The 24,179-nt window shown below is 38.6% G+C and overlaps 1 protein-coding gene across 7 annotated transcripts in view; it reads left to right on the top strand.

The window, feature by feature from the left end:
- Positions 1 to 24,179, top strand: part of tanc2b (tetratricopeptide repeat, ankyrin repeat and coiled-coil containing 2b) — a 179,524-nt gene that overhangs the window by 87,376 nt on the left and 67,969 nt on the right. For 6 of the 7 annotated variants that reach the window (XM_028476874.1, XM_028476878.1, XM_028476877.1 and 3 more), the window contains one exon: positions 3,008 to 3,187. In XM_028476874.1, coding sequence (XP_028332675.1) covers positions 3,008 to 3,187 — 180 coding nt within the window. Of the gene's footprint in view, positions 1 to 3,007; positions 3,188 to 15,356; positions 15,911 to 24,179 lie in introns of those variants that run through there. The other variant, XM_028476880.1, reaches the window with a different exon arrangement.

Below are 24,179 nucleotides of genomic sequence, written 5' to 3'. Positions count from 1 at the left end.
TGGGAATCTGCTGAACTAGTTGGCTGAGCTGTTATGAAATACAGACACTCTATAGCCATATTATTAGGACCACACGACTGTTGTTGTTGATGCTATGTGGTTTGGACTTTTTCATCCAGCTCAGCTCTGACCTATTAAGGAATGAACAACTCACAGAAGGGTCTGGTTTTAGGTCTGGCATTGAGTCTATAGCTCTGGTTTTACCCAGACCGACATTGTTTTCCATTTGTTTTTTTTTTCTCCCTTAAATACCTCAGAATATGAAACCAGTTGGTGGTGGAACTGTTTGTCCAGCACGTCCCACGGATGCCCTGTTAGATTGAGATTGCGGGAATTTGGAGACGAAACAAACTCACTGACGTGCCAAAAACATTCGATGCACCGAATTCTGCAAAGGAAGACACTGCCATTCTGCAGTTTGGGCACTTTTCTGCAGCTTTGATGCTGAGTTCCAGACAACTGGGAACTCTGCATTTCCAAGATAAAAAGTCGGAAGCAGTACGTCACAATATCTCTAGTAGGATAGTATTTACAATACAGGCAATATTGTTTGTGTGATTATTCAGAAGTTTTGACATGAACTTGATATAGGCCACAAAAACATAAAAAATGGCTCATGTCGCCTGTTCAAATCCATTGTGGGATGCTGAGAAAGTCCCTTAACTTTAACTGCTTCCAGGACTATCTTGAAAAAGAAATTCTCAATCTCAAAGAGAATTTCTTGGTTAAGTAACGGTTTTAAAAAGGTAAATACTGCCTGCTTTACTGTGTTCCAAAACAGTTGGTAAGTAATCTGTGAAGATAGTGAATATTGTATATTATTTCCTCATGTTTTATGGCTTTAAAATGCTCTCAAACTATATCTTACCATTGATGTTTGTGTTTCCACGGGTGCCACCATGTCGTGTGTCATTAGACAACTGACACTAGAAGTTGTCCGACTTCAAGTGGCAAGTAGGAGATTGGAATATCCTGAGTTCTGAATTGCATTGGACGCAGCATGAAGATAGTGACTTACTGGTTACAGTGCAGGCTTTAAAGCTTAAGTTTCTGCGCAATCCTAAGCGCTCGCTTTGACCCATTGTTGAGAGCCTCTTCATCAGGTTTCTGTTTTTCTGCCTAGAGAAGTCTCTTCTCCAGTAAATGCTCATGCAACTGCCCCAGTGGCTGTTTGGAGCGGATCAGAAGTTGCGCTCTGAACGCAAACCAAGCTAAATAAAATTATAATGATCACTCGTTCACCCATTTTTGACTAAGTCCGCGACCAGTCTGAAAGCACCCTAAGACTCTACAAGTGGGGCCCAAACCAGCTTTACTTGGGTTGCCTATTGGACAAACAACACCCACAGCACCCTTCAGGAAGACTGTTGAAATAGGTTAGGTAGGAAACACGTGGCTCGCAGCCAAGGTTTAGTAACAGCAGAAAAACCTCGTCCTTCATCACGTATTCCTTTAAAATTACATATTTGAACTAAAGGAATGCCAATTACAAAGCCAGCCAAATCCCCTTTGGAATTCACGGTATTCATTCCAAAGTCTTGCTGTATGTGGAGAGTTTCGCTGCTCAGAGAAGTATCCGCCGCTCTGGCTGATGTTAGCCAGAGAACGGATGGATGAGTTCCAGCACAGGTCACACAACAGTGTGTGTGTTTGTGTGTGTGTGTGCGTGCGTGCGTGCGTGCGTGTTGGATACTCATTTATGTGCATTGGTGCAGCAGCCGTCCAAACTTCTTATTATACTTCCTCCAGGACCTCGTCTCACTACTGTATGACCTGATGGTTTCCCAATGAGGGAAATGTTTGCCAACCTCCTATGATTCCCTCTCTCTGCGTGCATGCGTGTGTAACATTTACCAAAGTTGTCATAATTTATAGTTTTGGAGGCAGAAAAGCCAAAGAGGGTGGATGAGTGTCTGCGCTCCGGCTGTAATTACGGCTCATTCTGGAAGTCTTCTTCTCTCACATAAACGTTCTCTCGTGGTCATGACTGTGCTCGTTTTCTGGTTTTGTCCGTACTCATTTCACATAGCTTGTAAATCCTCCTTGTTTTATAGAAAACAAGGTCAGACACACTGTAGTTAGTTCGACATGATATAATCATGTGGGACGATTACTCTGGGCTGTTTTTTTATTGTGTTTTAACGTTCGACAGCAAGGGAATCATAGCCTTCAGATAAGTTCTCAACCCAATGCTATTTCTACTGATGTGTGGCTGAAATGTTTTTAATCCTTGAGATTAAAGTTATTCGATAACCAAATCATTGCTCCAAGACTTTTCATTGTACATTGAAAACTTTAATGACTGTTAGTTTTAGGATTTATGTGAGATAATGTTATCCTGTGTAAGGTGGAGACAATATGTCCCTACATGTTTATAAGTTATGTAAATCAATATTGACATTTGGCGGTGGCCCTCGGCCTTTTTTGTGGGGGCCCCAAAGTAAATGCACAAAAATGACATACAAAATGACAGAAAATACATTAAAATACAACGTAAATATACAAAAATTACTCCAAAAGCACAAAACAACAATAAAAATGTACAAAATGACTCAAAAAACGTACAAAATTTACATTACAGAAAAATACACTAAGGACCACAAAAATACAAAAACTTGCAACAAAAATACTCAAAAACAAAATGTTGAAAATTACTTCAAAGACTCACAAAATTTCAGAAAAATACACAAAAGGACATAAAAAGTACACAAAAATGACCCCAAAAACGACAACAAAAATAGTAAAAAAATGAAAAATAATTGTACAAAATTACAGAAATACAGAGAAGGAAACAAAAATGTACAACAATGACTTCAAAAACACACAAAAACCCTTTGTTGTTTCCTGTGTTAATGTTCAGATTGGTCATTATTCTTAAATGCTGACATGAATGTTTATAATGTGACCCACGGATCAGATACGTTCTTTCTTATTTATTCTTTGCTCAAACGTCACAGTTTGTTTCCAAATGAGTGAAACTCCCCCTGGTTCTGCTCCGGTTCTGCAGGTGGCAGCATCGACAGCGACTGTGCCTTTGAGGGAGACTACGGCGTGCCTCCGCTCTCCATGACCGAGGGCATGCAGCACATTCGCATCATGGAGGGCGTGTCCCGCTCCCTGCCCTCCTCCCCGCTGCTCAACCACCAGGCCATTAGCGTCAGGCTGCAGCCGGTGAAGAAACTCACAGGTAAGGACGGCGCCAGGGTGATGCAATGCAATGATTTACCATTTATTACCACGAGGAGACGAGTCTGCTGCTGCAGTCCCTGTCTTAGACTCACTGCAAACACCAGCTTCTTTCACCCTTTGTCTTACCTCTCCTTGGTAGAAAAGTACAAATGATTTTTTTGTGCAAGTTGTACATGTTTTCCTCAAAGATGGACTTGAATCAGCAGCTAAAGGCATGATTAGCTTGTTAGCGCAACAAGCAAACCCCTTGAATTGTCAGTAAAGAGTTGCAAACAGTAAGTTTCCACGGGAGTTTAAGTTTGAGAATATTCAAAAATACAAACTCATCATTGGAATTATTTGTTTGAATATGCCAGTAATTGGAAGTCCTTTTGAATTACTGTTATATCAAAGCATACATATTAGTGCTCATGCAAAATGATACAATCAAAAACTCAAATTATTGCCAAATTCCAATAATTTTCAAAAATCCGATAATTTTCAAAGTTGGATTCTGTCCATGGGAATAAACAGGAAATAATGGGAAAGTTACATATAAATATAGTTGGGAAAATATATATTTAAGCATCATCTGAAATATCAGCATCAGTTATTTAAGATTGCTCCCAATTTACGATTAATCCCAATAAATAATTCCCAGGAAAAGTTTGTTTTTGAATAATCCCAACATTTTCAATCTTAAATTCTTGTTAAAATTCACGGGAAATTTTGCGCCCCTTTGAAATCCTCTCACAACAGGTGATGACGCAGTAAACTGATTTTAATTTTATTCAATTGACTGAAAAATGCATTTTAGGATTTTAAACTGTAGTTTGAATCCCAAAATCTTACAGAAAATGTTCCAAAAAAAGGCATTTCATTGAAGACTGAAGTATGAAAAATGTACTTTGAGAAGAAAAACGTTTTATTATTATCAGCGTTTTGTGCAGCTTCAGCACCTTTGTACATATATTAATCCTCTTCATAATAAAAGCACAATATATTGACCTCACTCAGTTTTTATTGCTAATAACAGGGTTAACGGTCCCTCCTGCTCCTTCCTGATATCCAGTCACTGGTCATTTACTCATAGATGTACTTTATCTTTACATTCATTCCAAGAGGAACCATAAAACAGCAGCAGACGAACTGTAATGTTTCCACTTCTTGGGAACTACGGTGTCCGTAACAAACGACAAATACGCCTCCTCTTCACCGCTTTTTATCTCCCACCACTAATCGCTTCCTTCCACGCTCTGGCATTCAGGAAATGTGGAAAATTGTCTTCCCATTAACCCGATTAAGAGGCTGTATTTTGTCTCTGCTGTTATAATGGTGGTGGTGGTGGTGGTGGGAGGGGGTGGGGTGAAGTGTTGACACAGCAGACCCACTGCGGCCACCACTAGAGCGCACTAAGCTCTCAGCTGCTTTAACCCTTTATTTTCTGTTCTATTCCAATGGATTACTTCACACACTGCTCTGCTACAATGTCATGTTTGCTTTGTATTTACATACATACCTTTTATAGCACAGGAGGATTGTGTTCAGGTTGGGTTAAATTATAGGGAAGAAAACCACCCTCTGGTTGGGCAAAAAATGCATTTTTGTCCCATAACCAACACACTCCAGTCATGGTAACATGGTAAACTCATGACTACCTGTCAACATTGAGCTGTGCTACCCTGACTGTCGTTCAACATTGAGCTGTTTTACCATGACTACCTGTCAACATTGAGCTGTTAACTCTGACAGAACCTATGACATTATCAACAAGAAGTTCCACAGTGTGGATGAGAAACTTAATGGGGTATATACAGTATAAATCTATATATTTTCTTTTGGTAACCAGAACTACACCAATATTTAATCACCTGTTCCTTGTCCTATTTATTAATTTTCCTGAAAATTTCATCCAAATCCGTTCAAAACCTTTCAAGTTATCTTGCTGACGGATAGACAGACAGACAGACAAACAGAGGGTAAAATATAACCTTACCGCTCTGCGGAGGTATAAATGAACCCCTCGATTGAGCCGATCTTCTGATATAGGAACGATCATGCTAGCACTTAGCATTACGGAGCTAGCTTACAATATGTTCAAAATGTTTGCATCTTTTTTTTTTCGTGTTTTTTGGCTCGGAACTCCTTTTTCTTAAGAGTGCAAATAACTTTGAGCACATGTAAACCCACTAAATCAGCTACAGGCTATCCAGTGCATTTTGAATGGAGTCTCTAGGACTTACAGTTTCTGAGATACAGCATAGCTACATTTTCTCACAAAGTGCTGTAACGTTCCACAGGAACGTCTTAGAAGTGTCTATACCCACTATATTGACTATTAGCTTTCCAACTGTACCACTATCGCCTTTCTATGATGTGTAGTTGATGAGATACAGACCTTTGTTTAGATTTTTTTTTCTGTATATTTTTTGATTCATTTTGTATAATTTTTTTCTCCTTTTGTTGTTTTGAGTTAATTTTTATGTTTGTTTTTTTGGAGATTTTTGGGACTGTTTAGTATATTTTTTAAGCCATTTTGTACGTTTCCTTTTCGGCTCTGGGCTGCTAGTTGCTCATGTCTGTCATATAATATTAGCTTCATGTTTCGAAGATCATTTATCATTTTTTAGTTCCCCTTGTCTCTTAGATATGAATCACTACTGTTTTCACTTTTAATTATAGGTAGAGGCGACCTGTACTTGAATTTTTTGTTCGATACCGGTATTGAAGCACTACTACAACCACTAGTGTAACTTGTAATAAAAGAGGAATGCTATTTGCTAAAAAAGGTCCTTGAACCGGGTTAATTCAAAGCATGCTAAAATTTGGTCATGTGACCTATTGGCCAGTGTGACTTATCTGTGTTAAAAGAAAAAGGTACATTTCTTGGCTGTTATACTGGTGCGACATGCTGGAAAATATGTTAAAAAAGGTTTAGAAGATTCATTTTTTTACCAGTTTCCAGATTTTTGAAATGTAACATCTTTTGTAGAGGCTTCATTGCAAATGGCTTCAACTGTTGAGGTTTTTGCATATAAGTGGATGGATGAAAGAGAAAGACCTTTATCTCCTTTCTGTTATATCTACAGTATGAACTTGTATCAGTAAGTGAGGCCTGTGTTTGCTGTCGACTGGCGCTGAGCACCAGATTGTCCTGTGACTCCCCCGGGTTTCTCACCCTTTAATTAATTCAAACTCAGCATCACATCCTGCACAGCCTGTGTGCGGCGCTGACGTCACTGTAGCTGCGTTCCTGCCGCTGATGGTGGAGGTGATAAAGAAAGAAAGGCGATGCGACAGAGGAGCAGCAGCAGGTTGAAGGGCCGCAGTCTGGCTCCTGATTAGCCCCCGGGAGCCAGAGGAGTGACATCGACGCTAGTGAAGACACGGAACTGCTGCGGTGGAATGAAAAGGCAATGGAAGTGCTGACCTTTTTAGGGAATCATTGAATTTGTGATGTAATCCCCTCTGTCTGTGTGAAGACCTTCAGGCCCTCTTTGGATTCTCTGAGGAACAACCTATGCAACCCTTTTATAAAGCAAATGGGAATATAATGAGCAGTTGAAGTGTTTTTATTCCAGGGATTAAACGCTGGGGCTCCCCCAGGGTTTTTAAGGACATGGGAATAAATTACAAAACTTCAGAAAACTTGATTTGTTTGGAAGAATTAGTGAAGTGGAGGTTTGTCGGCACTTTTTGACCAATAGTAGCTTTCTGACCTGGTCATATCTAATCCCACACCCCCCCACCCCTAACCCACCGATGGTACAAATAATCATTATTGTCTACAGAGGAAATTGAGTTTTAGGACATTTTCTGAAGCTGGAAAATTGTCTTGATCCTCAAAATATTTGTCCATCCTGTCAGTATTAGTCAGGTATTTAGGTTTAAAATGAGGATACAAAAAGACTATTAAGCTGCAAGTGGGACGATATATCGTGCGACAAGCTATCACGATATGAAAACGTCACAAGATATATCATGAGTCTTTGTAACGACAGGAGGCTATGTTCATATTCTGATTTATTTTTTTGCCCATATCTAATTTTTTCACGTCTGTATGAACGGCACAATTCATATTTTTTCAAATCTGACCCAGGCCACTTTAATATGTGGATATAAATCCGATATGTATCAGATTTCCGACTTTTACGTCATCATAATGCGACAATGACATAACTCTGTGTCCAAGTCGGTTCAGCGGGGGAGGGGGGGAAGTGAAAGGATGGAGGACGGAGTGAAAATGAATAAAAATGTATCATATTATACATATTATTAGTGCCACTCATACGCCAAGACGAGATATCTCCATGCTCAATTCCGTGAACTCAGTGCGCGTCTGCACCTCAGGACCTTTTTTGCGCATGCGGGTCACTTCAGGGTCACATTACGGTTCATACTCCAAACTGATAGAAGACGCATTTAATGTGTAAATATAGACAAGCAAACAAAATAAGCGCTAACAGGAATCAATGAAAGTGTGTCATATTCTGACCGAAATGGCAGCTTTATAAAATCGTTCTCGAAAGTCCTTTCAACGTGTATTTTTTTATTTATTCATTTTTTAAAGGTGCACATGTTTTGTCTATTAGCAATACATTAAACACATGATTTGTGATATACATTTCCAGGCACCGTTTAAGACCTGCAGTGTGAACGTATGCTAATATTGTTGAAAAAAAAACATGTCCATTTCTTTTCAGTTCTAGTTTGATGTTTAAAAAAAAATGAATAAATATAGAAATAAAGATTAAATGTGTTATGCAAAGTCTCGGCACTGATAGAAATATTTTTTTAAGAATGTCATGATGACATGATTTGGTGTTAATTTCAGACTGGCATGAATTGTCAGCCTCTGTTTTTGTGTTTTATTTGCAGAGACTGTTTGCACTTAAAATATTAAAACTTGGTCTTATTTATAGTGTTGTCTATTTTATATTTTATATTCCCTTGAGTTGAAAAGGTCAGACTCAGAGTAATTATGCCCAGAGTTACTGAAATTAAAGTATAATTTTATTTTGTCTTTTTTCACCGTTATCGTGAACTCTGCATCGTGAGCGTTGTATATCGTCCCACCCCTAACTAAACTGCAAAAGCACTGTTTTTCTGCTGAAAACAAATGTATTTGTTATAAAGTTGCTTTGTTGATTGATAATTATTGTTCAACTCTTGTCATTGTAGTTGTAGTATTAAAATATGGTACATTTATTTTGTAAAAATGACTGGTGGAAACCAGGCGACCATGGCTCAGAGGTAGAGTGGATTGTCCAACAATCAAAGGGTTGGGGGTTCGTATCCCACTCTATCCAAGTCATTGTCATGCAAGGCACTTTATCCACATTGCCTCATTTGAATGGGGCAACATTGTGCATGAATGTTGGTGGTGGTCAGTTGGGCCGTAGGCACGAAATGGCAGCCACGCTTCTGTCAGCATGCCCCAGGGCAGCTGTGGCTAAAATAGTAGCTTACCACCACCGATATGACTGATGTGAGTGACTGGTGTGACTGAATAATGGTTTCTGTACGCGCTTTGAGTCTCCTCAAAAAAAGCGCTATATAAATCCAAGCCTTTATTATTATTATTATTTCATTACGAATATAATCAGCAGCACTTTGCTGTTCAGTCCAGTGGAAGCAGTTTGACTGTTTTCATTTGGTGTTTTAGAAAAGCTGGACTCACAGTCGGGGTTTGTTTCTCTCCGTCTCTGCCCTTTAGCAGCATGTTTGCATACACTCGGCTTGACTCTGATCCGTCCTCTCTGGAGGTCATCGTTTCCTCCCACTGTGATTGGACATAATTATGAGTCTGGGGAGTCTCGAGGAACGGCCCTTGTTTTGGAGAAGATTTTAGCCCAAGTTATTGTGCCTCTCACACACGGGTTCAGGCTTTACTGAATCAGGCTCTAACTGTTTGAATATAAAATGTGTAAAAAAAATTTTGACAGTTATTAAATCCTAAATGCATTCAATTTACTCTTTAAAGTCTTTCTTAAGCCACATTTAAAAGACAATACTACAATACTACTACTTCAATCTCTCCTATATTACTTAAAGTTATACCAATCCATCACATGAATGCACTTTAAATGATGAGTCTGAAGGTGAATAATTACACTTTGTTTAACTAATTTGTCTCCGGAGTCATTTATATTAATTTTTATTAAACTTCCTGAAATCAGAGCAAACAAGGAGTCAGCTACGGTTATTAATTTCACATTTTTGAGGATTTGCACTGAAATCATGTAGTGAGAATGCCCGTTAGCTACACTGCCCATTAGCTACATTGTCTGTTAGCTACACTGCCCATTAGCTACATTGTCTGTTAGCTACACTGCCCATTAGCTACATTGTCTGTTAGCTACACTGCCCATTAGCTACACTTCCCATTAGCTACATTGTCTGTTAGCTACACTGCCCATTAGCTACATTGTCTGTTAGCTACACTGCCCATTAGCTACATTGTCTGTTAGCTACACTGCCCATTAGCTACATTGTCTGTTAGCTACACTGCCCATTAGCTACATTGTCTGTTAGCTACACTGCCCATTAGCTACATTGTCTGTTAGCTACACCGCCCATTAGCTACACTGCCCGTTAGCTACATTGTCCGTTAGCTACATTGTCTGTTAGCTACACTGCCCGTTAGCTACACTGCCCGTTAGCTACACTGCCCGTTAGCTACTCTGCCCGTTAGCTACTCTGCCCGTTAGCTACATTGTCCGTTAGCTACACTGCCAATTAGCTACATTGTCTGTTAACTACACTACCTGTTAGCTACTCTGCACATTAGCTACACTGCTCATTAGCTACCCTGCCCTTTTAGCTACACTACCCGTTAGCCCTGCTAATATTGTGGAGTTTCATTGAATTTGTGAATTTAATTGTTATTTTTGAGATATTTACAACTGAATTAGTTGATAATTTACACAATCATTCTGGTTTCTCTGACACTTTCATTTTCTCATGCGGGCCGAAATGGATGCTCTAAAGGGCCGGATTTGGCCCCCTGGCCTTGAGTTTGACACCAGTGTTTCATAGTCCTATTTATATATATATATATATATATATATATATATATATATATGACTACTCTCTCTCTCTCTCTCTTTATAGGTTTGAGTGAGATCTTTACGAAACAGGTTTTTTTAATCTTTGGTGTGAGTTATTCAAGACAACGACAATGTGATTGTCAATTACCAAACGTTGTCGTTGGCACAGCAAAAATGTTTATTTATTCGAGTAGAAAGAAAAAAAAAAAAATAGAAGATGCTGTGGATATGGATACTAAACTGTTGATGGTGAAGATGATCAGGGCCAGGCTGGCGATGGATTTCAGCTTCTTCAGATCTAATCAAGATCTTGAGCAGTTTCAAGCAGTGTGGGCACGTAATGGGCTGCTCTGCTCCGTGCAAAGTAACCTGTGTTGGGAGATTTATTAAAACTAATATGAGTATTTTAATGATGTTAACTGTTTTTACACAGAATGGAGAATGTTCAATAAATGTCTCTCTCTCACTCTCTTTCTTTCTCTCTCTCTCTCAGTGACTCTGAGGATGCAGATCATTATGATCCCTAATCACTGTTTGCCTGTTTGTTCTTTAATAAACTCTTCACTCAATTGTCAGGCTCACCAGAATCGTTGCTCCCAGTTGATTGATTGCCGCTTTGTCGCTTAGTAACATTTACTGGGAATTATTTTCTCATTTCTCCTTCGATTTGTGTCGCGTTTCCCTAATGAATGAACAGCTGCTGTCAATTCGAGGAGAGGATGCTTAGGTTGGATCAGGTTGGATGTAGATTGTTGAGTGTAGATGTTGATTATATCATGTGTTGAGTAATGATGATGGACTTTAAGAGCAGGCACTCGTTAGACTACGGGTTCTCAACCTTGGGGTTGCAAGACACTGGGAGTGGGTTGCCAAATGCCTTCAAGAAACTAAGAATTCTTTTGCTTATTTTTTACACGTTTTTTTTGCCATTTTTTGCTTCTTTTAATACATTTTTGCTTCATTACTCTCATTTCTGCCACTTCATCAAATTTTAATGCCTTTTCTGCATGTTTTTTTTCACTTTCAATACTTTTTCAGCGTTTTTAAATTCTTTCCACCACTTTTCCCACCTAATGTCACATGTTGACCCATTATTGTCACTTTTAACCTCTTTTCACCATATTCCATTTGTCATACCCATATCTGCCAGGTTAAAATAATTGTTTTTAATCCAATATTGACACTTTGAACCCTTTTTACCACTTTTTCTGTCCATTTTTGGCCACTCTAATTTGCAACTTTTAACCAATTTCTGTGCTTTTTAAAATCCCATTTCACCGCCTTTTCCACCATTTTTGGTCACCACCCATTTTATTTCTGATTAAAACAAGGATTTACATCTTTAAGATGACTATATACTATGGTGCAGTTAATAATAAACTTCCTGAATAAAAGATTCAGATGAATAAATAACTGTGGTTATCATAGATTCATAGAACAATGGACCATCATTTTGCTGACTTCATAGAGATAATCCTGTTTTAAAGTATTTTTCTGAGTAGGTGTTGGGTTTCTTCATCTGTGAAGCGTCGCTAAAGGGAAGTGACGGGACTTCTCGCCTGGATACAGCGATATTCACTCAGTCTGCTCGGGTTATGATAACTTGAATTGTGATGAATTATTGACAAGCTGTGGTAGAGGTCGCTTCAGGACGGCAGAGTAGAAAATGATTTTTCATTCCTTTATTCAGAAATTACCTCCTTAGGTGAGAAGAGATTCCATATTGGAGGTGAGACGGCAGCGTAATGTAGCGGAGAGACTTGTGGGCTGTACCATGTCATGTTTCATTTCTACACGGGGATGAAATATAACACGAGTCAAAGCCTGAAGTACATTAGTGTTAGGTATTTTAGCACAAATGCACTAACAATTATTAAATAATGTGGATTATCTCCAAGCTTGGTGGAGAATTTTGAATGTTTCATCTCATCACTTTACCTAAAAATGGAAATGATTGAAGTATGACAGCGTTGAAATAACACTATTGTTCAGAAAAATGCACAAAATGACCCCAAAAACACACAAAACTACACAAAATGACAGAGAATTAAATACAATAACGTATCAACACACAAAACAAAAACAAAGATTTAAAAAAAAAAAAAATCACACTAATATTCAGAAAAATACACAAAAAACTCAAAAACACAGAAATCAACAAAGATACGCAAAATCACTTGAAAAACAGACAAAACACCAACAAAAAAAGAAATTCACCCATAAACACTCAAAACTACAAGAACAATACACTAAATCATTCACAAAACACCAAAAACGACAACAAAAAATATAAAATAATTCAAAAATATTGAAAACAACAAAGTACACAAATTCAGCCCAAAAACACCAACAAAGCAGAAAACGACAGAAAAGTTGAGTAAAAAAACACACAAAATGACATGAAAAATACGCTGAATGACTAAAAAAACTCAAAAACAACAAACATCCAAAAAAAATCACTCGAAAAACACACAAAACTTTGAGGAAAAATACACTTAATGCCTCACAAAACACCTAAAAGACAAATTGGCATAAAAAAAAAATGCCTCGAAAGCACAGAAAACGACAACAAAATACAGAAAATGACAAACTTTTTGTTCTTTCCTGTATTAATTGCTCAGATTGGTAATTATTCTAAATACTGACGTGAATATTGACAATGCGACCTTCAGATTAGATACAATCACATTCCTGTGATAAAAGTTGCTTTAAATGATACTTAAATGACTGAAATCTAAGCCTGTCATGCAGGACGTCTCTATCCTCCATTTCCTGTAGCTTCAATTGATGATTATTAAAGATTTCTCCTCAAACGGGTGCAGACGCACCAATCAATGGGGCCGAGCAGAGACGGCGTGACATTTTCTGCTCCATTGTTACATCTGAGGAATAAAGAGTGAAGGTTAAGAGCAGGACGGGGTAATTGACATCTAAGTGTGATGCCCTTTGGAGCTGCAGCCGGATTAAGTGGTGTCACAGAGACACTCGTCTTATTTTAGTCATCATGCAAATTGGCCCAACGTTATACCATTAGTCAAATATTCTCAGCGGCAAATATTAAAGCTAGAACTCAGTGTGGGAATGGATGATATGATAGTATTATATAGATATATGTATTGGTATTTTTTACATGAATACTTAGATGTTTAGTTTTCAGGACAGTTAATATACCCCCTGATTTTTTTTTGTAAGTAAATAAGTAATGTTTATTTATATAGCACCTTTCACAGACAGTGGTCAAAATGTGCTTTACATATCAGCTCATTCACACTCACACACCAGTGGGACTGAGCTGCCATACAAGGTGCTAGCAACTTGGGGTTCAGACACTTCAACACATGGACCGGTATAGACTGGGATCGAACCCCGAACCTCTCGATCAGCTGAGCCACCTGTTTGCTAAGTTTTTAAAAAAAGAATTGGGGGAAAAAAGATTTACTTCATGTAAATAATAATGATTAAAGCTGCAAGCAGCGTTGAACGGGCCCTCGCAACCACACGCATGTCGGTACGTGGCGCACGTTGAGGTGTGTTGCATGTCGAGGTGTGGCAGAAATTTTAAAGTGTTGAGACGTAGCTGACAATTTTTAAGGATTATATAGCAAACTTTTTAATAACTACCGTGCGCCATGGGATCCCCCTATGCTGTGAAAAACTCCTGGTGAGAATCCTGTTGTGGTAGAAAGAAATAGCAGTACTTACCCGGATCAGGGAAATCCTCAGTGTACTGAAGTAATAGTTCATCAGTACACTGAAGAATTCTGACATCATCACTCTCTACAGAGACCCTTAAATATCACATTTTTGCCAGTCCTAATATGCGAGCAAATTTTCACAAGTTTTTTAACGTGTTTAGGCCCTCAAAAATGTTTTCATTTTCTCTATAATAAAAATACTAATAAAAACGAGGTGCGTTACAATAGGGTCCTACGCACCATTGTCCTCGGGCTCTAATAATAAAAATTTATAAAAGAAAAATTAATAAAATAACTTATAGACAAACAAAACAACAAAAAACATTTTGCTGATTCTAAAAATTAACACCGTGAAATAGAAAAAAAGAAATAACTTGGGGGGGAAAAAATAATTATATTTTCAAACAAAATACTTAATGTAAAAAATACACAAAATGACCTCAAAAACAACTTAAGTACACAACACTCAAAAGAACAATAATAATTTTGCAGATACTAACAATTAACAGCATGAAATAGGAGAAAATAAAAGCATAAAAGAATATTGGGTTTTTAAATGTGTTTACTAATATAAATAAATCAATTGTGGTGGTGGGTAAATTTTTTTCACCAATTATTATTATTATTTATTTTTTTTAATTCTATTTTTTTAATGTATTTTCAAGCAAAATTCTTCATTTCATTGATAAAATAGATTATTAAACTAAGGAAAAGAAAAATACACAAAATGACCACAGAAACAACAAAAGTACACACAATGACAGAAAATTAAATAAAATAACTTATAAACACAAAACAAATACAAAGTTTTAAAAATATATATGTATTTTTGTTGTCATATTGAAATTTCTACCTGTTTTAAACTTAAATAATTAAATTAAATATGGCCTTTTCCATCCATGATCATTAAAAATTGGAGGCCCTATTAATAGACGGGACTGTGTAAATAAAGCCTTCCAGGGTTGTGCAGGAAGTTGTAAAACTTTGAATATGATGGCTGTAGAGTCTACAGGGTTAGGATTCTACACCTACAGAGGTTGAACGTGTCATTGTGTACAAGGCGGATTACACAATACTACACAATACTACACTATAAACTCCCCACCATGTGAGTTTGAACCCCTAAGTGTCTATAAAACATGGCTGCAGCTGTGCAGAGTTTCAAGGGTAAAACAAGGACAGGAAGTGGACGTCTGAGCTCAGGAGGAAGTTGTTCAGCTTTTATTGAAACCGTTCCTTTCTTTCTTCTTCTCTTTCTTTCTTTCTTTTCTCCTCCCGTGTCTCCGACGTGTCGTCCATGCTGTAAAACTGTCCCTTTAATAACGCCCTCCCTCCCTTCCTCTCTTCCCCTGTTTCATGCCATTTTCTTGCCCACCCTTATCCTCCCCCTCCTTTTTCGCTCTCCGGTTGCCATGACAACAGCAGCACTGCACCATTCATCTGCTGGAGACCTGGGCGCCCGCTCCTGCCTGCCTCTCACATCTATACATAACACGCTAACGCTAACCTCTCCGTGTCCTGGCTGGGAACAACGCTGGTTCTTCTTCTTCTCTCAGCTTTTTTTCCCCTTCGGGTTTTTATTGCCATTTTCTCACCAGGGGGTGGGGGGTGGGCGGAAGCTTTTTGGTTTATACCTGTAGGGCTGGAGGAGTGCCACCTGTGTGTGGTGACTTCTGCTGCGCTCCTCTTCCTCACTCCCCCTCCTCCTCATCACTGCCTTACCCGCCTGGGCTTCGTATCACTTACTGCGTCTGAGTCGAGCGTCACCACTGAAACCTGTGAAGATCCCCCCCTCCCCACACCCCACAAACGGAAACTACAGGGACGCTATAGCACCAGGTCCCACCTCGGTTTTGGTTTTTCTTTCTTGGTGGTGATTTTTGATGAACTGGTCCTCGCTGAGGGAGGAAGGACTGCTGGTGTCGGTGCAGGGGGGGGACGTGGGGGAGTTGGTGTCGTACTCCAGCCTCCAGGAATGCCAGCTCTGGTTTGAGAATGGTGAGCCTGCCACACCCTCTACTGCTGCGTGCTTCATTCCTCCATCTGTAAACTGTGTCTCCAAGTGATGGTCTGGTCTCAAAGCTGGGGGGTGGGGGCTAGCAGGGGTCCATGCCAATGCCGGCTGCTGGTCCAAATGACATTAAATTACAGTGCTGATGATAGAGCGACTTTTCGCCCTCAGATCTGAACTCTATTACAGTGTAAGCCAGTGGTTCCCAAACAGGGGTACGCGTACCCCTAAGACAGGGATGGACAACTGTTATCACAGCGGAGGCCACAAAAATGTAATTGTCTGATCTTAGGGCCAGTCTGAGCATTAACATGGGAAAGAACAAAGAGTTTTTTATCATTGTTTATCTTTTTGTGTAGTTTTTAGTAATTTTGTATTTTTGTTATGTCTGTGTTATGTTTGCATTTAGTTTATTGTCAGTGTGTGCCTTTTTAGATTTTTTTCAATATTGTTGTTGTATGTATTTTTCCTGTCATTTTGTGTAATTGTTAGCATTGTGTGTTTCCGTCATGTCATTTTTTGTGTGTTAGTGTAATTGGTTGTTTTGTGTGGCCAATGTCCTTTTGTGTGTATTATGAGTCTTTTTCTGTCCATTTTGTGTGTGTGTATTATATTGGGTTTCATATTACTTCCAATTTCTTGAATTACAATTTTTGTTGAAATTGTCTTGGGGGCCGCACAGAATTCGACCGTGGGCCGCATGTGGCACCCCGGCCGCCAGTTGCCCATGTCTGCCCTAGGGGTACATGAGCACATTGCGGGGGGGGTACTCAGAAAGAGTTAACAATTAATTTAAAAATAATCAGGAAATGTTCCTAGTTCCTTTTTAGGCTATTTTTGAACAAATTCATCACAAACTTACAGTACTATTGCTCAATAAAATACTATGTTTTTGTGATTTATTGAAAAATTATTATGTTACGCTGTAGAGGCCATTTTATCCCACTTCTGACAATACGAGACAATAATTAGCTACAATTTACAAAGAAGACCATATTTACTTACTATTAAAGGAATCACATAAAGGTTGCATGGTATTTTTTTTAAATGAATTCCACTTTAAAATACACTCAATGTTTTGAATTTGTAGATTAAGCCTTAGAGAACCATGGTTGGAGACACAGTTAGTGGTTTAGGAGAGCCCACTGTTCCACAAATAAAACTGCATATTAAATATTTGAGAGGGGACCTTTGATATGAAGAGGGGGTGCATTACATGATTTGACAAAAGTGCAAAATGAGACAAAAAAGATTGTGAACCACTAGTGTAGGCTTAAGGAGCTGTGAATCAACCACAGTGTGACGCTGTGTTTTTGTGCGTTAGCGTGGGTGAGCGTTCAATTGTCTTTTGAGTGCGTGTGTATGTGTGCGTCCAAGCACAAGCTGTGGGCGGCTAATGGTTCTTGGTCGTCTCACTTTTCCTCCTCATACGTAGCATATGGTTGGGGACCATGGATCCTCCTCTTTCTCTCTCTCTCTCTCTTTCTCCCTCCCAGTGGACGTCTATTTTATTTTTTTTTCATGTGCGAACAGAACAAAATGTCTCAATATACCACCGTCACCGTTCACCTTAGAGCTCATTCCCCTGCTGTTGTGGCTGCTGCTGTTGCTACTCTCGCTCTCAGGTGATTTCGGTGGCTTTGATGAGCTCATTGTCAGCTGTCGTTCAGATAAAAGGGTGGAAAAAACATCACTTTGATAGAAAATCAATTTGTTTTTCAGAAAAAACCATTAGGGGTTAGAGGATGTGACGTCGCTGCAGAACTCAGCCTTAAAATGAAGTTAGCAAGTTTAAATAAATCAATTTGAATTCTAGACTTTAAATCTAAGTTAACATAAATGATTTTGGACCATTAGAAATACTAATACTTTGTTTTGGTTCCATTTATTCAGACAACTGCCAGTCTTCGTCGGAGGTGTGTGCTGATTGCTTTGATGTTTCCTTTGAGGTTTCCTTGACTTCTGTGTAATAATAATATTCATTCAAAAAGAAGACTAAAAAATTTTTGCTAGGCAATATTCTTTGCCATGTAGCTGTTATGTTAGGTCATTTATGTGATTCCCGCATGTTTTCCGTTATCTTAGATAATTGGACACCCTAATGATGTTAAATTTGAGACCTCAGGTGTTACCCAGCCTTTTGTTTTGTTACCTTTTAACTTCAGTAAGTGAATATTTACATAAAATATAACTTTTAATCTACATCTATCCACGCTAATGTATAAGACAGAAAAGTGTCTCTAATCCCAATCCTATAAAGACTTTTGGGTGTCGAGACCAAGTCAAGATCAAACCCAAGACAAAACATAGACCATAAAAAGCTATTTTAAAAACCATGATGAGGTTGAACAGTTAGAGTATTCTCTCGCTCTCATTTTAGTTTTCTTTTAAATACGTTTGATGGACAAAAACAAGGTTTCAAAGCACAACATGCATAAATCATTGTATGTATTTAAAAGCCATTGATAAGTTCAGAATTATTTTAAATATCTGAGAATACGATATATTTGGTGTCTGACAAAGACATTCTGAGACCAAGCCAAGACCCAGACCTTCAAAATATGGTCATAGTAAACACTAGTTATTAGCTGCTTTTACCTTCTGCACCAAAGCCTAAACGTGATAGTTTTCATAGATAACCCGTATGTCAGATTCTGTCTTCCAATATGTCTCCTCCAAGGTCGCGCTAATCAAAGCTTCCCCCCTTTAGAGTTTCCGTTGCTGTCTGTGAGTTCATTTTTATTCACAGGACACGTCACTTTAACCCAGCTTGATTTGTAGGCCTCTCTATCGAGCACTTACCTGTGTATACTGTACCCTTTGCGGTCCTTCAGAGTGATATTGATTCATGTAATGGCTCAATTTCCCTCCTGCATTGGCCCTTGAGCATGTGTCAGACGAATGGTCTGGAGGCTTAAGGTGAGTTATGAAATAAATACCACAGACTGTTTAAGGAGCATCCTCCTGTGGTCTGCTTTGAACGCAAAGGCCTCCAACGCTCACGGAGAGTCGTTCACTTACTGGATTATCATCTGATTTATGCTAGCAGACAGTACAGTGTCTAACCTTTCATTTAATAGTGATAGTCCCGTTTTTCCACTCACTTTTGATTACAAAAAGCAGCCTCATGAGTAACTCTGTAGAGCAAACAACTGGCGGCCCGGGGGCTACCTACAGCCCTCGGTCTAATTGTATTAGGCCCCCAAAGTAAATAACATACGAAATGACAGAGAAACACAAACAAAAGCGAGAATACATTTAAAAATGCAAAGAATTACAACATTGCAGAAAAATACACGGTATTACAAAGTAATACTGTGTACTACTTTTTAATTTTGTGTATTACACAGTAATACACAAAATTACTCCGAAAAACACAGAGCGACAACAAAAAAAATACACAAAATGACAAAAAAATATATACATTATATTACGCAAAAATATGAGAAAAACTAAAAATTACTCAACACACGAAACAAAAGCAAAAATACATTTAAAAATACATAGAATTGCAACATTGCAAAAAAAATACAGTAATAGACAACAAAAACACAGAAAATACTCAAACACACCAAACTACTACAGAAATGAACAAACTGACAACAAATAACCTAAAATGGCAACAAAAAAACACAAAAAGACTCAAAAAATATACAAAATTACCGAAAATGATGAAAGTTAGCAAAAAGACAAGAAAAACACAAAAAATTACTCTGCAAACCCCCAGTACTAACAAACAAGCAAAACGACAACAAAAATACACAATATGACTCCAAAAAATGAAAAATGACAACATAAATGCACAATATGACTCCAAAAATATACACTTTACAGGAAGAATACACTAAAGGACAACATAAATGCAACAAACAAACAGAATGACAAAAAAACACACAAATGTACAAGGAAAACACTTTGTTTTTTCCTGTTAACGCTCAGATTGGTCATTATTCTAAATGCTGACATAAATGTTGATAATGTGGCCCTTCCATCAAACAAACACATTTTTGTGGCCCCTGCTGTGATGGAAGTTGCCCACTTCTGCTGTAGAGGGTGGGCACACCGTGTGCTAAGTATGACACCTTAGTCATGAATCCAGCACTGACGACAGCACTGGCCTTTAGCATCCTTCACTTTCATAAGAGACGTTTACACTCGAAAACAAGTTATTTCATCTGAAATTGTCTCCCTGTGATCTAATAATTCTGTTTAAAAAAGCAGCACAGAGTTTAAATTAGTCATCAATCGAGGGTAGAGTCCACTTGCGTGGGATCTAGAATTACAATCTTTTGTCATGGGAAAACACTGAGGCGTTGTCTCTATCTATCTATATACAGTAGGTGATGTCATCGGCTCCATAACCAACCAGCCACTATTAAACCTGCAATTAAAACCCTCCCACAAAACTACTTCCATATACCAATTAAAAGACGGACTAGACCAGTTAATCCTGCTTACCCACATGGTTTATTTCAGAACTCAAAAAAACAATGAAATTGCGTTAAGATTTTGCCAAAGTGAACCATTCTTTCTTCTAATATGTTATGGTTTCATTTATTCAGGCAACTTTTTTCAGGAAATTGACTGATGTGTTTCGACTGCCAATTGTCAGTGTTCCTCAGAGGCATCTGCAGGAAGAACTCATAAGGACACATTAAATGATTGCTTTGATGTGTAATTAAAGCACATTTCAAAGTAAATTTACCTGATAAAAGTTGTCTGAATAAATCAAATCTTAACATATTATTCAACTTGCTGGAATCATTCTTAGTTTTTCATGAGCTAGTCTTGTACCCGAATTGCATTAGACTTGCCGTCAGTTTATCCTCCCGAGAATCACTATAATTCCATCAAAGCGATCCGCAGCGCTTTGCAAATCATTAACCATAAGACGTGATGTTCAACCTTCCAGAGGTTTACCATTTGAGAGAATCAGAGGGGGTTTCAGCCTTTTCAACACTAGACAACCTCATCAAAGGTGGCCAGCTACAGGGTGATTGAGCCTCAGCTTGCATCCCCTAACTGTTTCCCACTCTTTCCGCGTATTATCTCTAGGTAATAAAAATACCTCAATAACAGCTTCAAACGTAGCTCAGATTTTTATCAATGTGTTGTCTGTAGTAATAAATCAAAAGGATAGGAAAGAAATGTAGAGAAAAGCACAAGAAATAGTAAATAAAGTATCAGATAATGCAAACCAGTGGCCCTGATACAACGTGGTTGTGTTGCACAATGGCTACGACCTGTCAGTTGTTTTTTCAGGAATAAAATAGTTCAGAAAAGTACTTCATGGTTTCATTAATAATACATTAAACACAGTCGATGTTGGCTACCATGTTAGCACATTTCCCTGTGACTCACGTGTAGTTCTGTTATACAGCAGTATACCTTGACACAAACAGGCGAGTGGGAAAGCTTAGTCTGCAGTCTGCTATTAATAGCCTTTAAATTGGTTTTCTTATAAAACAGAGCAGTGGGGTACATGAAAAGCTGAACAAATGATTCCCATGGATTTACTGACAAAGACTCACCACTACCAGCTGCAGAAACTCCTGTCACTGGTCCAGCTAACCAACAGGTTTCAGCCTTTTATATCAGTCTGACATAATCAAGTCGACAACAATCCAAATGAAGTAGCGAGACTTCCTACCAATGAGCTTCCGGCTTCTGATTGACCTTAAACAGACACAAAGTGACTTTGTCTGCGTTGACGTTCACTGGGCCAAGCTGTCAGTTCTGATTTGCTGAAGCTTCTTGGTGGACATCTCTGAGGAAAACACCAAATGAGCCCGAATGCCTTCAGTCGATGAACCAGTTACACTCTGAGCATCATTTGAGTCAGTCTGCTTTGTTACTTCAGTATCTTTCAGTTTGGATTCAAATCACCACCTGAGAGGAAGTATTTTCAAATCACCAATCCATCTTCTATTACTGTTGTTCTATTCAGGAATCCAAGGTCCTGTAGAGTCCCTGTCCAGCAGGGTTTAGAACCACAGGGGACCAGGGTAGGATGACCACTGGGAAGCTTTAATAATGGGACAAATTGGATTAGGGATGTCCCGATACAACTTTTTCACTTCCAATACGATACCAATATTTTGCAGCCCTGCGTATTGGTCGATACCAATGTCGATACGATATCAACACGAATCATACATACTTTTTTTCTGGCTGATATCGGACTGATATCCGATATCAATATTGGATCGGGACACCCCTAAACTGGATGCAGTGAACACTTCTGCAGGTGATGAGTCTTATTGTGACTCCTTAAAAATGTGTTTTGTTCTGCAACATTAAACATAAATGTGATATTAGTGATATCAACCACAGTAAAGCTCTACTAGTGCTCACATTTGGAGCGCATGTACTCAATTTTGGTGTACTATTGTCTGAGTACACTTTACTAGTGAAGTAAAAAATGTCACTAGTAGCACTAGCAAAGTTGAGCTTTTTCTACTAACATATTTCAAGTCTACTAGTACTACTAGTCACACAAATTTGTCTACAAGTAGTAGGGCTGGGCAATATATCAAGTTTTGTATTGTGGCGATATTGAAATTGACATTATCACCTTTTTATATATATATATATATATTATAGCTTATTTTGTATTGAAATACAGCATGAAAAGCTCAGTTACATGGATTTCTTTGTGCGTCCTAACCAGTGGGCGTGCACTGTAGCTGTTCCCACTCAACGTGCTTGAAGCCAAATACGGAGCGTAGGGGTGCTTCCATCTTGCAAATTTGACGTCATTTGGGGCCAGAGTCTGAGCAGTAGGGTCCGGTGGGAGGAGCCCTAGTAACATGCCCCGCCCATTTAGCGTAGTGCCCTGATGACTTACGCAACCCCAGCTACGCCAAGGGCATAAGTATCTTTCCTGCTGGAAATTCTACCAACAACTTTCTCAGATCATAGAGGTTAGTGCATATATTTCAACTCAAATATCTAGTTTAAAGGCGTCTCGGCTTTCCTTCACGGCGTAACTGCTATTCACAAAGAGAGCTATGCAAGATCTGCGGCTGTCAATCATCATCATATATGACGTAAAATCCCGTTTTTAGACCTATACTGCAGCTTCACTCCACCAGGCAGCTTATCCTGTCCATTCTTTTTACAGTCTATGGTCCTAACCCAGATCTTCCCCTAAACAAGCCACACTATAGTACTCACTCACACATGCTGTCCCTTAGAGGAGAAAAAGCCCAAACGTGGCATATATTATGCAGCTGTTTCTTAATAAATGTTCCTTTGCCCTGAATTGTCTTGTCTGGCTTTGTTTGAATGAAAAATATCGCGATTTGTATCGTATATTACCATTTTGGTCCATATATAAGTAGACGATTTTGTTTCTAAGCTATACTCAAAATCTTTTACGAGTAAAACCATTTTTTTGTTTACTCGTACACTAACATTTTAGTTTACTTGTAGTACTAGTAGATCTATGGCCAATGACGAAGGAGGGATTATAACCAAATCCAGCTCCCTGATTGGTTGGCTTGTTTGAAAGCCAACAACAAGTCTGAATGTGCTTTTCTACACCACCTTATTAGTGTTAAAGTCTTACTAGTAGAACTAGTCACACTTTTTACTGCAATAGTAAAGTATACTCGCGCACTAGTAAACCAAACCGTTAGTGTATTTACAAAATTTGTGGCCTGATCGTTCTCTAGCCAAGCAAAGTCTTTTAACCACCGTGGGTGACGATGTCTTGTTTCTTGGTTGTCATCTTTGTGGCATTCTCAAGTACCTTTAACTTTTGATTCATGAATCTCCGTCAATGTCGTTTGTCGGAATGTAGAAAAAATAGTTTACAATGTTGCAGATTCTTGGTAAACTCTAGTGAAAGCAGGAAATGTAAGCGATTCGGGATCCAGTATTTCTGCTTTTTTTCTAAGAACTCTATTGTAGAAAATAGGAAAAAATGCCAGTCATGGGTCGCCAATGCAGAATAGCTGTGAGATTATAAATACCCATTCAAGAGCCTGAGCTCCTGCTGGGATCAGGGTCAAGGGAACCGGGCTATTATTAGCCCGCTGTATCGAGTAATGTCCTTGGAAAATTATGCAGCGCTCGCTTTTTTTCTTTCTTTTCAGAGCGTCGCTCTAACGTAACATCCTCTTTGCTTTTCATGGGAGTGAAGGAAGGACATATCAGCAGACTCGGTTGTTCTTCTATGACGCCATGCAATGAACCCATTATTTAAGAGAGTTAAGTGTGTCTGAATGTATCAGCGCTAACAACAGCTGCTGT

The sequence above is a fragment of the Gouania willdenowi genome, chromosome 19 (genome assembly GCF_900634775.1).
Source record: "Gouania willdenowi chromosome 19, fGouWil2.1, whole genome shotgun sequence".
NCBI classification, from domain to species: Eukaryota; Metazoa; Chordata; class Actinopteri; order Blenniiformes; family Gobiesocidae; genus Gouania; species Gouania willdenowi.
Note: the sequence above shows the minus strand (reverse complement) of the source record. Positions and strands in the feature narration are given on the sequence as shown.